This window comes from Calypte anna, chromosome 27 (genome assembly GCF_003957555.1).
Source record: "Calypte anna isolate BGI_N300 chromosome 27, bCalAnn1_v1.p, whole genome shotgun sequence".
Taxonomy (NCBI): Eukaryota; Metazoa; Chordata; class Aves; order Apodiformes; family Trochilidae; genus Calypte; species Calypte anna.
This window is the reverse complement of record NC_044272.1, coordinates 91,910-107,614: the sequence shown is the minus strand read 5'-3', so window position 1 is coordinate 107,614 and position 15,705 is coordinate 91,910. Positions and strand designations below refer to the sequence as shown.

Genomic DNA, 15,705 nt, shown 5'->3' with positions numbered 1-15,705 from the left:
CTTTTCTGGCTACCGTAATTGTCCAGAGCAAGCAAATTAAACCTTAACTTGTGGCTATCCCCCACACAACCAGGTCTGCTCTTATTTATTTTTTAATTTTTTTTTTTTTTAACCCACTGCATTGAGTCTGGGATGCTCCCAACACCGAGAGCCTCTAATCAAAGCAGCAGCAGCCCTGCGCTTCAGGACCTGCCGGGAGCTGGCAGAGCTCCACACAGTGCGCAGCCAGATGCAGATCCCTCACAGTCCAGGGGTATTGCCATGTGTAAACAGCACTTGAGATTCCAGGGAAATAGATTTGCACAAAAAGGAGAAAGTTTTTGACTCCCACGAAGGTCCTGCGATGGTTTCCTTCGATTTGATTTGCTTCGATTTTTTTTCAGAGGTGAAGTTAAAAGCAGCGATCCTCAGGGAGCAGCCTCCTGGTTTGGAGTATAATAGAGAGGGGAGAGTTTTGATCGAGGCAAATAAAAGGGAAGATGATAATAATTAATAGTAAAAATAACAGTAATAATAATAGTAATAATAATAATAATAATAGAGGCTCTCAGGGCCAGGTTTTCACCCACAATTGGAGCCAGATTTTTCCAACTTGCATTTAAGCATCTAAATAAAAGCTCTGTTTCCAGAAGTGATGAGTGCCTGATGTGCTGAGCACTCTGGAGAAATCCCACTGTGGGGATTCCTTGGTATTTCTTGGGATTTGGATCCACCAGCTGACACCCAGAAGGTTTCAGCAGTTCCTCAACACTCCCCACTCCCCAGGTCCTACCCCTTTGTCCCCTAGTGCTGCGGAGGGACTGGATTTTTGGGGTACAAGTTGGAAGGTCCAGAGGAGTTCCTTGTCCCTGTTTTTTAGCTCGTGGACATGTGGAGAGCTGTTGTGTTTAATGTTAGCGGCCAAAGGCTTGTCAGACTCTTTGGGAATGTGGGAAGTGGGCATGGAGAAAGGCTAAGGAACTCTGGAAGAGGTGCAGAATACGAGGTGCAGAGCTGCTGCTTGGAGCAATGCCCAGGATGCTCCCTTCATCACTCCTAGTTCAAAGTTTTCTCCAGCATTTATCACCTCTGCCTTTGCTTAAGCTCCTGCACAATCCATAACTGGGGCTTGGACCCTTGGAGAAGCACCTGCAGTGAAATGATACTGCATTTAGGTGTCAGGAGAGCCAGGGGCACCTGTGGGGTATTGGCAAACTCCATTCCCTCAATAGCAACACTGTCAGACTCAGGTTCTGCCTCCTAACCAGGACTGGCAACCTTATCCTGATTATTCCTTGGTTAATACTGCTCCCAGCCCAGCAGACCTGATCACTCAAGTGGGTAGTTGTATACATACACACAAATATGTCTCAGTATATATTGCTGGAAAGATGTTCGTATGTCCTGGGATCCCCTGATCCTGGCTTCCAACCTCTGGCATCAAACAACAAATTATTTCCATGAAGTGATGGAATAAGCTTTTGAAAATTAGGACTGAGTTTTCCTAAAAGGAAATTGATTTCTCTGAGTCAGAAGAGATTGTGGCTGCTGTTGGGCTCTCTGGGGTTGTTTGGTGGGGATGTAATTTCAGGAGAAGCCAAGAACCTTGTGTGAATGCTGGGATTTTGGGCTCAGATTCATGAGGCTCTGAAGGATGTGAAAAAAGGGAAACCATCCTTTAGAAGTGAATGGGGTTGCTCCAATGGTAAAATGAGGCATATGTTGAATTGGAGCCTAAATATACAACTTATCATGAACTTTATATAGTCATTGTTTAGTGTTCAATGAGCTAATAATGCACCGTGTTTCCCTGACTTCTGCATCTTCTTCTTGCTGAAGGCAGCGATGCAAAGTGGTTGTGACTTTTATATGTGATACATATTTGGGAGGGGGAGGGACCAGAGAATATTGGTGACTTTTTAAAAACTTGAAAGAAGAACTATCCAGAGTGATATTGTTCCCGTCCCTCGCTGGCTGCACACCCTGGCACGAAGATTTGCAAGTTTTAGGTGCCAAATAAGGTGCAAATTTTCTCTCTGCTTTCCCTAAATTCTTCTTTGAAAGCTGCTCTCTGCTCCTGTGTGTGCCAGCAGAACTTGGTGATGGGAATGTTTAGAGAGGGCACGGATGTGTCTGAGGGGAATTCACTTGGGAAAAAGTCCAGATCAGATATCCAGGCAGCTTCGTGCTGGGTTGCCCTGGTGGAGCATTGAATTTATTTGGTGGATGTATTTATTGGGTTGGCTTTTCACTTCGTTTATGCCAAAGTAGTGGTGGGCTTTAAATGGCTTTGCTTCAGCATTGCAATTTCCTCTGTAACCAGCTGAAGGATTGGAGTAGAAAAACCTCTGCTGTTCAGCTCCTGCCCCATCCTACCTGAATGTCAACCTTTTCCTTCGCTTATTTGTCACCTCCCTTGATAAAAACCCCAACCCCAAACTAAGAAACATGGATATCTTATCTGGTCTGGAAAGTTTACATCTCTGCTGGTGGTCCAGCTCTAGTGGGATGAAGGAAGCATCTGGGGAGGTTTAACCCTCTCCAAGGAGATGCCTCCAAAGGAGAAGCACAGCTACATGGTCCCCAGTGGCTTCCTCAGTTGGGTGGTTTGAGATGGGTTCATTGGCATCTTTTCTTCTGCCTCCAAAGGGTAACTTTTTGCAGGGTAGGAACTTTATTTTCCCATTTTTCAATGAAAACACTAGATCTCATTTTCTTAGAAGAGTTTTGATTTGTCCTCATCTCCTTTCTGAAGAGGGAAGGCAAGAGGATGTGAATCTGGCTTGAACCAGGTCTGGTGAAGAACTCAGTTCATCTCCTTAAAATTTGGAAATGAAGAAGAAAGAAATGGTTCATGTGTACATTTTCATTTCAGTGATGCAGGATCTCTGGCCATGCTTGAGCATCATCAGGTGAATTTGGTGTGGTTTTTTTTCTCCTGCATTGCTGGTGCATGAGCACTTCCAGTGAGGGCTTCTCATGCCTGGTCCTGCTGGGAAGTCCATATGTTGATGGGTTTACAGTATAACCAAATGGCATGTGGGGAATCTGAGAGATGTGGTAGTTTGGCTGGCAACCCAAAATGAGGCAAATAGGGAATCAAGTGGCTGAAGCCTGGAGGTAGATTCTACCTGAGCCGGTGGAGGGTGTTGGGTTGTGCCCCGAGGTGTGGTAGGGATCTTCTGTGGGCTTCCAGCAGGTATCTCCTCTTCTGCTGACTTTTGTTTCCTCAAAAATGAAGGGAGCATGAGGAGAATATTCCTGCTTGGTGGAGGTGCTGGCAGGTTGAAAACCTATCAGTTTAAAAGGGAAAAGCTAGTAATTTTATCTACAACTTTTCTCTGGGTCCCCCTGGCAGCATTTGTGTCTTAGCAACCACATTTTCCTATTTTAAAATGTTTGAAACATTAAAAAAACCCACCATCACCACCACATTTAGTACAGGATTAAGTGCTTTCCTGAATCAAAGCCTAACTAGATAAATGAAATGCTGTTAATTGAATCAGGGATGCACTGTGTTTTCAGCCCCCAAATTTGCATAACATTTGCATTTGATTGGAAAGCTATCATTAATGGGGTTCAGTTCTAGTAGGTCCTGCCATGTCTCTGGCTTTGGCTGTCCTCCTCCTGCCCTTATTCATGGCTTTGGTAGGAGATGGCTGGGAGAACCCAGAGCTTGGGTGCTTGGTCCATCAGTGTCTTGGTGCCATTAGTCACCTCTGCTTTGAGAAACAGCTGGTGAGGGACAGAGAAAGTCCAGGAGATGTTGGATATGAGAGAGAAATCCTGTGGAAAGTGCCTGGTGGATGTGTGGCTCTGGTGTGATGGCAGAACCTGATCTGCTGCTGCTCACACCCTAATTTCTGGGCAGTGCTGGGTTAATGGTTGGATTTGACCATGTTGAATGTTTTTTCCAACCCAAACGATTTCATGATCCTAATGCAGAGAGGTGGGACAGAGGACCAGCACCTCCTGCCAGGGTGCTGAGGATTGGCCCTTTCTCTAGCAGAGGTCCTGCACTCCCTGTCCTCTTGCCCTGCACCCTCCATCCTCCTCTTGTACTGCACCTGCTGTCCTCCTGTCCCAAATTCTGTGTTCTCTTGTCCTGCACCCCTTGTCCTTCTCCCTGCACCCAACTCCTGATCCCCCCTGCTATTCCCGTGCCACCAGTGATTCTCAGGGCAAAATCCCTCCTGTCCTTGGGTGAGCCCCTGCCTGTTGCCATGAGCCATATCCCTGTGTGGGTTGCTGCAGGTTTTATCCCAAACTGCCCCTCTGTGGGTGCAGCACTGCTTCTCTCCAAACATCTCCCCAGCTTCTCCATGCTGGGACAGAGCAGCTCTGCCCTCAGGTGGGACCTGTGGCCAGGATTTTAGTGGGAAGAGGTGACAGCTGGAGCTCCTCACTGGAGGTGGGGATGCTCCCATGGGTTGGTTCTACCCCATCAAAGCATCTTCTGGAAAAAAATAAATAAATCCGTGAGGTGCTCATAGAAAGGGATGGGAACCCCTGAGTGGAGCTTGGGCTGCTTTGCTCGTTTCTTTTGGCTCACGGTGGCCAACTCCAGCCTCCTGCTGGCCCCTGGCCAGGCTGCCTGCTCCTAACTAGCTGGTGCCTCTTTCTTGGGTCCCTGCCACTGTTGCCACCGTTCCAGCCTGCTCTGGGGAAGATTCTTAATGAAGTGGGAGTCTCTGGCCACCCTCTAGAAGGTGATCCCGAGGGGGGATAAGAAAAGAGGAAGGGAGAGTAGGATGCTGAGGGCTAAAGCTGTGCAGGGAGATTTAAAAATTAAAAAGTGAACTGTTAAACAAACAAACAAACAAAACAAGAAAACCAACAAACGAAACCAAAAACCCAAAGCAAAACAAACAACAAAACCCCCCCAAACCAAACAAAACAAAAAAACAAAGAAAAAAAAACCAACAACCCCAAACCAAACCAAACCAACAAAACGAAAACAAAACCACTCCAAAATAACACACAAGAACCCTCCACCCAACAAACAAAGCAACCCCAAAACCGAATTTGGGGTTTTTAATGGTGATTCATAGAATCATAGAATCATAGAATTGGCTGGGTTGGAAGGGACCTCAGAGATCATCGAGTCCAACCCTTGAACCACCGTTGCGGTTGCTAGACCATGGCACTGAGTGCCACATCCAGTCTTTTTTTAAATATCTGGGTGAGCAGAGGATTTCATGAAGGTTGCTTCAGGGATCAGTTGGTTGGTGATGCTGTGGGCTGGGGGGGCTCTTGGTCAGGGACATGGAGCTGTTTCCAGTTGGCTTCACGGCTTTTTTGGGACCAGAATGATGAGGTTTGCCTTTGCAGCCACCTTTTTTCCTGTTTCCCCTCATTTTTGTCCCATGGAGGAGGGATTCCTCCTGGGGCACTTGGGCTTTGACCCACATGTTTTTGCTGGGTGCAGCAGAAGAGGGTGAGAAATCTCCTCAGGACCAGGGATATTGCAGGATCCTCAGCCCCTTTCCTGGTTGCTCCAGGTTTCTCCGTGGAACTTTGCTTCATCTCTTTGCTCCCCCCCCCTCAGTGAGGTTGAACCTGGTGGTGTGTTGAGCTTTCTGAAGAGCTGGTTGAAGGAAGACCTGAGGAAAACCTTTGATGGGGCAGATTTTGGTCCTTCCAGTGCTCAAGGGCAATAAGGGACAAACCTCAGATGTTTGGCTGGGAGTGGCTCCACGTTGAGGGTCATATCACAGCCTCTTTTTACGTTCTGGGTGCACTGGGGATGGGTGTTTTGGCTTTTTTCCCAGTGAGCCCAACCCACATCTGGGGAGGATTTACTGGAAGCATCAAGAGATGTCAAAGGGCTCACCTTGCCTTCGAGGAGAGGCAGCAGATCAGTGCAGGGCTGTTGGGAAGGTTTTTCAAGGCTGAAGGATGGATGTAGTGGGCTGCTGAAATCCTGGTTTCACAAATAGCATCATGGGTGTGGAGCAGGAGGAGGCGGATGCTGGGATCCATCCCTGGGATCCATGGTTCCTCTCCCTCCACAGCCCTGCAGCTGTTCACCCTGCAAATCCTGCAAATAAACCTATTTTTTTGCCAAGGCTATGAGTCTCCAGCTCACTGTAAGGATCTGGGAGTCTTCTGCCTTGAGCATCCAATGAGCAAGGTCCAGCAATTGCCTTCTCCTGGGGGCTGGAGCTGCTGGAGCTGGTCTGGAGCATCCCAAGGGACAGGAGCACCCGTCCTGGATGACAGAAAGGGTCGGGTTGGTGGACGGTGTGAGAAAAAGCAGCAGGGAGGAGCTCCCACCTTTGGCACAGCACCAATAGAAACCCGGAGTTATTTATTTGGAGGAAGGCTCTGCTGGGAGGTGGGAGCAGTCAGGATCAAGCTTTTGCTTTTTGGGGTTTATTTTGCCACGAGGATTTAAATACAGCAGGACCTGCTTCTAGCCAAGTCAAGGTTTATTTCTTGATGATTTCCTCTGGAATTCCAACCCGGAGCTGAGATTGAAGCAGGAGGTGCTCATCAGTGCAGGAGGTTTCCACCCACCAGGCTGAGTTCACCCAAAGGGAGGGGGGGGATGGCTGCAGCCCCCAGACCCCCTCCCCGTGGCAGGATGGGCACCATGGATGGGTCAGGAGTCAAACAGGGGGGGTGCTGGTTCAAGCTGGGATGTTGGGGGATTCTGTTCTGCTTTGTGCTCAGCCACTTGGGCTGCTAAAAGCCCCATCCCTCCCTCTCAGCGTGGCCCGGAGGGACTTAATACCCATCAGCGGCAGAGGAGAAGGAATAATCCCGGTGGTGTGGGCTCGATGGGAGGAATTAGGGGTTAATTAACATATTAATGGAAGCACAGCAGAGCAGCCCCTTTGCCTTGCCTGGTGATGCTTTTCTCCAGCAAGCTCAAGGAGGAGATCTGATTCTTTATATTTCAATTATTTATTTTTTAATTTAATTTCTTTTGAAGGGGGGAAGGGAGAAAATTCGATGCTACCAGCAGAATGAGGGTGTGAGGACATAAATGGCTCTTTTCTCTCCCTAGCACGTGTGATTCTGGTCACGTCTGTGCCCAACACATGCTCAGCCCAGGCAGATGCTTGTTCCTATCTGAAGTTTCTGTGGTTGGGGTGGGCAGGAGGAGACCTCCAGGATTTCCTCTAGTGCTTCAAATACTTTTTGACCTTCCCCTGGCCTGGGACATTCTTGGCATTCTGAATTTCTTCATCTCTCTCTCTGTCCCCTTCATTTTAGGATGTGGATTAGCCTGGAAACCAGAGCTCTGGTTTCAGACCATGGTATGTCCTCCCCTTTGCCTCCTGTAGCTCCCCCTCTACCTGTTGCCATTGGGATTGGGTCTTTTATTTATTTTTTTTTCCCCAGCCACCCAGTTTGCATCTCTAATAGTGACAAAATTGGATATTTTGGGTCTTTTCCAGTGGCTGAGCTGGCGAGACCACTGAAAATCTGATTTTTTTTTTTTTTGGTGCTTCATTTTGAATTTTAGAGGGGGAGAGGGGTGGGCCAACTCATCTTTTTTGTTAGAATCTTTGGGAAATCTTGTGGAAAAATCAGTTCTGGTTTGGTGTGAAACCAACTGTCCTAGCCAGCCCTTTTTGGGTTGGGTTTTTTTTGTGTTTTTTTGATCCCTGTGTGTGGGTTTTGCACGGAGAGGCTGCTGGAGGCAGTAGGAAGAAGATTCTCCTAAACCCTCCTGGTGGCTTTGGGCTATTTCATGCTGAGACAATGGCTTCTAGTTGACAAATGAGCTGAGCAAACTTCTGAAGTTGTGGAATTGGAAGATAAGCATCTGGAATCTTATTTTATCTCCTTTTTTATTGTATGGTATTTTGGGGGGGGGATTATGTTATGTGTTTCTACTTTTGAATTTGAAGCCTGGGTCTGTGAGGAGCAACTCTGAGGGTATTACCCTGCTATAGTGCTGCCATTGTTGTCATTTCTCTTCCTTTCTGTCCCAGTTTGAGTGGACCAGGATAATTTTTGGTACCCAAACTGCTGAACCATGAACGACACTTTCCTTTAAACATCTTAAAATTCAGTGGGTTTGCTTATTCCTGGAAAATGGAGCCCAGCAGGGAGGGGGGGGACACACACCATCAATCCAGGGGGGTTACAGCCAAAAGCCACATCCTTCAAAGCCTTGGGCACCTAAAGTGGTCATTGACTTTAGGTGGAAGCTCTTGGGGTGCTTTGGTGGCATTTGAGGGTGCTGGAGCCCCTGGATGAGGTCATGGCTGCTCTCAGCTGTCTGAAGCGGCTGCAAAGGGAGGGGGGACAGCAGTCCCCCTGGGGTAAATTTGGCATGGGGATTAAAAAGAAAAAAAAAATAAATTTTTTTCTACTCTGGGAAAAGTGAAGTTAGGAAGAGCCAAAAAAAAAAAAAAAAAAAATGTTGGTGAAGAAGCAGCCTGGGACCATCTCGGGTGGTGGAACTGGGATGCCCAGACCTGGTTGGCTTAGTTAAAATTCGAATTGTTGGATGGGGTGGTGATGCTTCAGCAGGTGCCACCAGTGGTTGGTGACATCCCAAGGGTCAGCTCTTCATGCTTGCAGTGCAAGGTTACACCAGCACATGGCTCCCTTTCTGCTTTCTATTCCGATTTAACTGGGCAAAAGTCTCTGCCTTTCCATCCATGCCAAGGTCAGGGCTTCAGCCCAATGGTCCAGAGAGAATTTTGGGAATTTTTGCATCTTGGTGAAGCTTAGGGCAGAAATCCAGCACCAAGCAGCCTGGGTGTAATTAGCCAAAAGCCATCAGACACCCCAGTAGCATATGGAAACGCAAAGCTTAATTAGAGCCATCAGCAGGCAACAGTTCAGTGCAAGTGGGCACCGTTTAGGACACCAAATCTGCTTTTTAATCTTTGTGGTTTTTTCCTTTTTTTTTTCCCCCATTTATTTCAGGAGCCGGAAAATTCAAATCCGAAACATCCCCCCCCAGCTGCGATGGGAGGTAAGAGGGAAGAAGTGGGGATGGGATTGAAGGACTAATTGCCTCCCAGGTTTCTCTGCTTGGGGTTGAAGTCCAGTTCTCTTTTATTTTTTAAATAAATAAATTTAAATAAATTTTTAAAAAGCATTTTTTTTTCAGTGTTTAAAATTTTCTCTTTTATTTTTATTATTAACTGAGTCAAATTCTACCTGACCCTTGCATACACGAAGCTCATGCCTCTTCCATTCCCAGGAGTGAATTCGACTGCTAGAACCTGAAGCTACATCAACAAAAATCCCTGTTAATAGCAGGGTTGTGTGACTTATGTAGTGTATAAGGGACAAAACTGATCTTTTCTTCCCACTAACTGCTGGGACATCTTCCTGATTCTCTTTCCCCCCTCAACTGGCTCTGAGGTCCCTTGGTCCAGCACCTTGGGGTAGGCAGGAGCTTCCTTTATCTAATTCCTTGTGACTCCTTCATGACTCAAAAGCTCCCTTGATCGACAGATTGTTTTTTCCCTGTTTTTTTCTGACTCCACCAAGTGTTTTCTTTTCTTATTCCCATCTCCAGGTCCTAGATGGTTTGCTAGCCCAGTATGGCACCGTAGAAAACTGTGAGCAAGGTAGGACTGAAAAAACAACCTCTATTCAAGATTTTTTTTCTGCCCCAGCTATTTTTTTTTGAAGGGGAAAGATGGACACCTGGTTTTCTTTTGGCAGCAGAAGCCATGGCTAAAGATGTCAGGAGGTGTCAGCCCAGTCACTGGGCCTTCCAGTTTTGTTTCCTTTTGCTAAAAGATGAATCTTGGGAGTGGCTTTGGGTGTCTCTGTGTTGGGTACTGGGTCAGCATCATTCCCACCACATCCATGGGTGCTCTCACATGGGGAGAAGGTGCAAACTCTTCCTCTGTCTCCACCCTGGCAGGTTTTATCTTGGCATCCAAGGGCCATCAGTTGAGACAGGAGATTTGAGATCACCCCTAGGATGTTTCATGAGAGATGCTGCCCTTCTTTATTATTTCTGCCCTTCTTAATTATTTCTGCCCTTTTTGCTCACAGTCAACACGGACAGTGAGACCGCCGTGGTCAACGTCACCTACGCCAACCGGGAGCAGACCCGGCAGTAAGTGCCCCCTAGAAACACTCTCCCTACCCTGGCACCAGCCCGTTCCCTGCTTGCAGAAAACAGAATTCCCAGGGCTGGGAATCAGATTACCCCATAATTCCTAAATTTTGGCTTGAAATGCAGCAAATCTTTGAGGACACCTTCCCTGAGCTCGGATTTCTTCTCCTTCACCATCAGGTGAAAGCCCTCTAGAGGACATCTCCACTTTTGTCTTTTCTCCGCAGTTCAGAGAACTTTTTGCTCAAGGCAGTGTAGATTTTTCTCATACTTCAATGATTGCAGGAATTCATGTCTCCAGAAAAAGGAATCATGAGAGCAAATTTCATAGGAGCTGCTGGGTGCCAGGGAACATGTCCTCTCTGGCTGGTGACTGTCGTTGAGGGACATGGAGCTCCATTCCTCCTCCTGCTGGGGGAAGATCAGGCTTGGACTAAATACAAATAAAAAATGAATTGTTTTCTTTCACTCAACAAGAGGAACACCCCCAATTTGTCCTCCTTTCCTTCTCTCCTGCTTTTTCCTCCTCTGGGGTGCATATGCTTCATTGAGCATCTTCCTCTGCTCCCTTCACATCACCCAGGGCCGGGGCTGCTTACTGGGAAAGTCTCTATTTGGACAATTTTAGGGTTTTCTGGGTTTGGGGTTGGGTTTTTCTCGCAAGAGTCGAGGCACTGAGCAGTGTATGGAGAGCTGCAGGTTTGGTTTACCTTGGTAGAAAGCCGGGGAGATTGGAAGAAGCTGTGGAAAGGGGTGGGCAAAGCAGTGTCTTTGCTCTTGCTGCCAGCCCCATCTAGCGACAACTTCTGCCTCCTGCAGTCCCTGGAGTCCCACCGGGGAGAGGGATTTGAAACAAGAGCCCGAACTCCTCAGTGGAGATGTGTGAATGCCAAATGACTCCCTGCACGATCCCATCCTGCACCCATCACTCCCATCCTCTCCATAGGGTGCTCCATCCAATCCTTTGGCTCACCCAGTCTGAGTGGAAAGTCCTGCCAGGTCTTCATGCCACCTGTGCCATCTCTTTCCCTCCCTTCTGATGTTTCCTCACTGGGTTTTATACCAGGACTTGGCCCATTTTGAGTCGTGCTGATGCCACTCAGCTTAGGAATGTGCCAGAAAGGGACATCCCCCCCCTCCTCACCCCAACCTCTTCTCTTCCAGAGCCATCATGAAGCTGAATGGGCACCAGCTGGAGAACCACGCGCTGAAGGTCTCTTACATCCCTGACGAGCAGTCCATACAAGGACCTGAGAATGGACGGCGCGGTGGCTTTGGAGCACGTGGTGCACCCAGGCAGGGCTCCCCCGTCACTGCAGGGGCACCTGTCAAGCAGCAGCCTGTGGACATCCCCCTCCGCCTCCTGGTGCCCACCCAGTACGTGGGTGCCATCATTGGCAAGGAAGGGGCCACCATCAGGAACATCACCAAGCAGACACAGTCCAAGTGAGTCCGTGCTCCTGGTGGTCACTTTCCAGCTGGTTGAGCCCAGAGGTTGATGGGGAGGGGTTTTTTTGTGGAGAATGGGCTGAGAAGAGAATGGTTGAGCCTGGAGAAGAGAAGGCTCCAGGAAGAACTTAGAGCACCTTCAAGTGCCTGAAGGAGCTCCAGGAAAGCTGAGGAGGGACTTTGGATAAGGGCCTGGAGGGAGGTGATGAGGGGTGATGGCTTTAAACTGGAAGAGTGAAGAGTTAGGTTGGACATTAGGGAGGAATTCTTTGGTGTGAGGGTGCTGAGCCCCTGGCCCAGGTTGCCCAGAGAAGCCCAGAAGCCCAGAGAGGTTGCCCCATCCCTGGCAGTGTCTCATTCCAGGTTGGATGGGGCTTGGAGCCACCTGGGCTGGTGGGAGGTGTCCCTGCCCATGGCAGGGGGGTGGGATTGGGTGAGCTTTAAGGTCTTTTCCAACTTTATTCTGTGATTCTGTGGTTCTGTTTGAGTCCCCTCCAGCTCTCTCACCATGCAGGATGATGTGTCCAAGAACCACCTTGTGCTACCCCACCCCAGCCAGGCTTTCCTGCCTGCACTTCTCAAGGTTTCCCTTTACCAGAGACACCTTGGCTGGGATGGGATGGGCCAGGAGGTCACCACTTCCTCCAATCTCATTCAGTCATGACCCTGTTGAGCTTCATCCACCTGCTCTTGCCTTTGGCCCCCAAGCTTGCATTGCTGATGGGTCTTGTCCCTCAAGGATGGTTTGATCTAAGAGGTGATGGACAGCCCACCCTGTTGCCCAGACATGTTCCTTTTTCACCACTTCTGTTGCTAAAAATAAATAGATGTTGGGACCTCAACTTGAGCTTCAAGCCACCACTTTCTTGTTGAGCCCAGAATTAATTCCCATCTCCATCCTTGGGTGCATGTGACCTTAAGATAGAGCTCCAGGTGGTCCACAGGACTGTGGGGAGAAGGGAGGAGCCTGGAAATCCACAGAGCCATCCTGTCCCATCCCACCTCATGCTTGTAGGATTGACGTGCACCGGAAAGAAAATGCTGGAGCTGCTGAAAAAGCCATCAGCATCCACTCCACCCCTGAGGGCTGCTCTGCTGCCTGCAAGATGATTTTGGAGATCATGCAGAAGGAGGCAAAAGACACCAAGACGTAAGGTTTATTCCCCCCACACTGCTGTCCATGTATGTCCCATCTGTGGCTCTTCCTTTGGTTCTGGTCCCATCCCAATGCCCAGAGTTGGGTGATGCTCCTGGGTGGGCACGAGCTTTGGCTTTGCCTCTTAGCAAGGGGGCTTGAGGTTGCTCCCATCCCTTTGGACTCAATCTTCCCTCTTCATGTTGGTTTTTGACCCCTCCAGAGCTGATGAAGTGCCTCTGAAAATCTTGGCCCACAACAACTTCGTGGGGCGCCTGATTGGCAAAGAAGGGCGGAACCTGAAGAAGGTGGAGCAGGACACAGAGACCAAAATCACCATCTCCTCGTAAGGCTTCTCAGCCCCTTTGGTAAAAACCAGGGCAGAGCTTCCTCAGGGTGAGGTGGGGGGGTAGGATGAGGAGGAGACAGGGATGATGAGAGTGGGTGGAGATGCCTACATGGCTGCTCCTAAAATCTCTTATGAAAAGTTTTGGCTTTAGATTTTCTGTGGTCCCCTTCCCATCCCTTTTGGTTTCCCTTCCTCATCCTTTTGATTTCCCCTCCTCATCCCTTTGGTGTCCCCTTCCCATCCTTTTGGTGTCCTCTCTGTCCCTGATGGCTGGAGCTGGGGTTTTACTCTTCAGCCATGTTTTTGGGTGAAGACAGATGGACTTCCCAGCACCAACCAGTGTTGGGCCCTACTCTAACTGGGACCAGACAGTCCCAACACGTGGTTGGCAGTGGCACCCCATGTCCCCAGCACCCCAGTGGCCTCCATGAGAAGGTCCAGAAGACCCGTGGTGTTGGTTGGGCAGGGTCTCAGTGCTGATGCTGGCTTTCCCATCAGCTTGCAGGATCTGACTCTGTACAACCCCGAGAGGACCATCACAGTGAAGGGCTCCATTGAGAACTGCTGCAAAGCAGAGCAGGAGATCATGAAGAAAGTGAGGGAAGCCTATGAGAATGATGTGGCCGCCATGAGTGTGAGTGGAGCTTAGTCCTGCCCTGAGTCTTGGCTGACAGAAGCTCTCCAGAAGGTCACCTTGATCAAAAAAAATGAGCATTTCTCTCCTCTCACCCTCAGCTGCAATCCCACCTCATCCCTGGCCTTAACCTTGCTGCAGTTGGCCTCTTCCCTGCCTCCTCCAACGCGGTGCCTCCTCCACCAAGCAGTGTCTCTGGAGCTGCACCCTACAGCTCCTTCATGGTAGGTCAACACCAACTCAAAGTGCTCCTGCTTCCAGCCTGGGGACCTCCCCTCCAAGGAGAAGACCTTTGCCGTGCTCATGGTCATGTCTTCACTAGCCCCTGCTGTCAGGTCCAGGATCTAGACTTCTTCAGACCTTCTTGGTCTTCTAAACTACTGCAGAGGTGGTGGAGAAGGTGCTCAGATCCCACTGGGTCTGATGGTGCACCCTTGGGATGGGCATCACTTTGGGGAGGGGACTTGGACCCTGTGGTGACACTGATTGCCCTGCATGGTGAAATTCTACCCACAGCCTCCAGAGCAGGAGACAGTGCATGTCTTCATCCCTGCCCAGGCAGTTGGTGCCATCATTGGCAAGAAAGGTCAACACATCAAGCAGCTCTCCCGCTTTGCAAGTGCCTCTATCAAGGTAGGGTTACACCCTGCTCCTGCTAGCTACCCCCCTCAGCAGGAGAAACCGCCCCAAAAGCTTAAATGGTTGGGCTGGAGGCTCAATCCCGTGACTTCTGAGGAGAGAGCATGGCCACCACCCTGCCCACGCAGCTCCCACCACAGCCACCATCTCTCTTCCCACTCTAGATTGCCCCTCCAGAGACGCCGGACTCCAAAGTGCGCATGGTTGTCATCACAGGCCCTCCAGAAGCTCAGTTCAAGGTTGTCCCCATGCTGCCCTGTGGAGCTGGGAAGGGAGGAGCTGGGTGGTGACCTCAGTTTTGAGACCAGTCTGCAGTTGGCTAAACCCCAGCAGCAGCTTTTCCAGGCACTGAGCTGGGTTGAAACCCCAAGGAACTGGTATTTCATGGGATGCTGTCCCATCCCAGGGATGGAGACTCACTGGGCTGGTGTGAGGGACTTTGACTAGGGTCTGGAGTGATGGGACAAGGGGTGATGTCTTTCAACTGGCAGAGGAGAGATTTAGGTTGGACATTAGGAAGAAATTCTTCCATGTGAGGGTGGTGACACGTTGGCCCAGGTCACCTAGAGAATCTGTGGCTGCCCAGTCTCTGGAGATGTTGAAGGACAGGTTGGGTGAGACTTGGAGCAACCTGGGAGGTGTTGGAACTAGAAGACTTTGAGCGTCCCTTCCAACCCAACCCATACCACCATGCCACGCTGAGGTAGAACATCTTGGATGGCTCCTGATGCCACCCTCCCTCCCTCTGCAGGCACAAGGCAGGATTTATGGGAAGCTGAAGGAGGAGAACTTCTTTGGACCGAAGGAAGAGGTGAAACTGGAGACACACATCCGCGTGCCCGCCTCGGCCGCAGGCAGAGTCATCGGCAAAGGGGGCAAAACTGTAAGTGATGTCCCTAGGGTGGGGTGAGACATCCCTGCTTCATGCCAGCACAGCCTAGGGACAGATTCCTTGGTGGCCCTGGCTGGGATTTCTCGGAGGGGTTTGTCCCTCCCACAGGGGGTGACATATGGTGGTCTCTGTCCTGTAGGTCAACGAGCTCCAGAACCTGACAGCGGCAGAGGTGGTGGTACCACGGGACCAGACCCCTGATGAGAACGAGCAGGTTATCGTCAAGATCATTGGGCACTTCTACGCAAGCCAGGTACAAAGCCCTTTCCTTCCCCCTGAGGGTCTCACTGGCCCTGAGATATCCCCCCTTAGGTCCCTTCCTTTGCTCTTCTCCACCCTCCCAGATGGCTCAACGCAAGATCCGAGACATCCTGGCCCAGGTCAAGCAGCAGCACCAGAAGGGACAGAGTGGCCAAACTCAAGCACGGAGGAAATAAGAGGAGCTCCAACCCCAACATGAAGAGTGGAACAAGCCAAGGCCTGGGGTTAAGAGTGGCTGGGAATCAGTGACCGTAGACAGATGTTAATATTTTTGTCATGAACCAATGGAGATGGAAGGGCAGTTGGGTTGGCTTTCCAGGTA

General features: G+C 49.7%; 1 protein-coding gene across 2 annotated transcripts in view; it reads left to right on the top strand.

Annotated features, from left to right (window-relative positions):
- Positions 1 to 15,705, top strand: part of IGF2BP1 (insulin like growth factor 2 mRNA binding protein 1) — a 23,688-nt gene extending 7,983 nt beyond the window's left edge. The window contains exons 3-15 of one of the 2 annotated variants that reach the window (XM_030465940.1): positions 8,872 to 8,920; positions 9,473 to 9,524; positions 9,961 to 10,024; positions 11,189 to 11,470; positions 12,489 to 12,623; positions 12,832 to 12,954; positions 13,456 to 13,591; positions 13,693 to 13,815; positions 14,108 to 14,224; positions 14,395 to 14,469; positions 14,982 to 15,113; positions 15,262 to 15,375; positions 15,467 to 15,705. In XM_030465940.1, coding sequence (XP_030321800.1) covers positions 8,872 to 8,920; positions 9,473 to 9,524; positions 9,961 to 10,024; positions 11,189 to 11,470; positions 12,489 to 12,623; positions 12,832 to 12,954; positions 13,456 to 13,591; positions 13,693 to 13,815; positions 14,108 to 14,224; positions 14,395 to 14,469; positions 14,982 to 15,113; positions 15,262 to 15,375; positions 15,467 to 15,559 — 1,495 coding nt within the window. In that variant the 3' untranslated portion in view covers positions 15,560 to 15,705. The remainder of the gene's footprint in view (positions 1 to 8,871; positions 8,921 to 9,472; positions 9,525 to 9,960; positions 10,025 to 11,188; positions 11,471 to 12,488; positions 12,624 to 12,831; positions 12,955 to 13,455; positions 13,592 to 13,692; positions 13,816 to 14,107; positions 14,225 to 14,394; positions 14,470 to 14,981; positions 15,114 to 15,261; positions 15,376 to 15,466) is intronic. The other variant, XM_030465941.1, reaches the window with a different exon arrangement.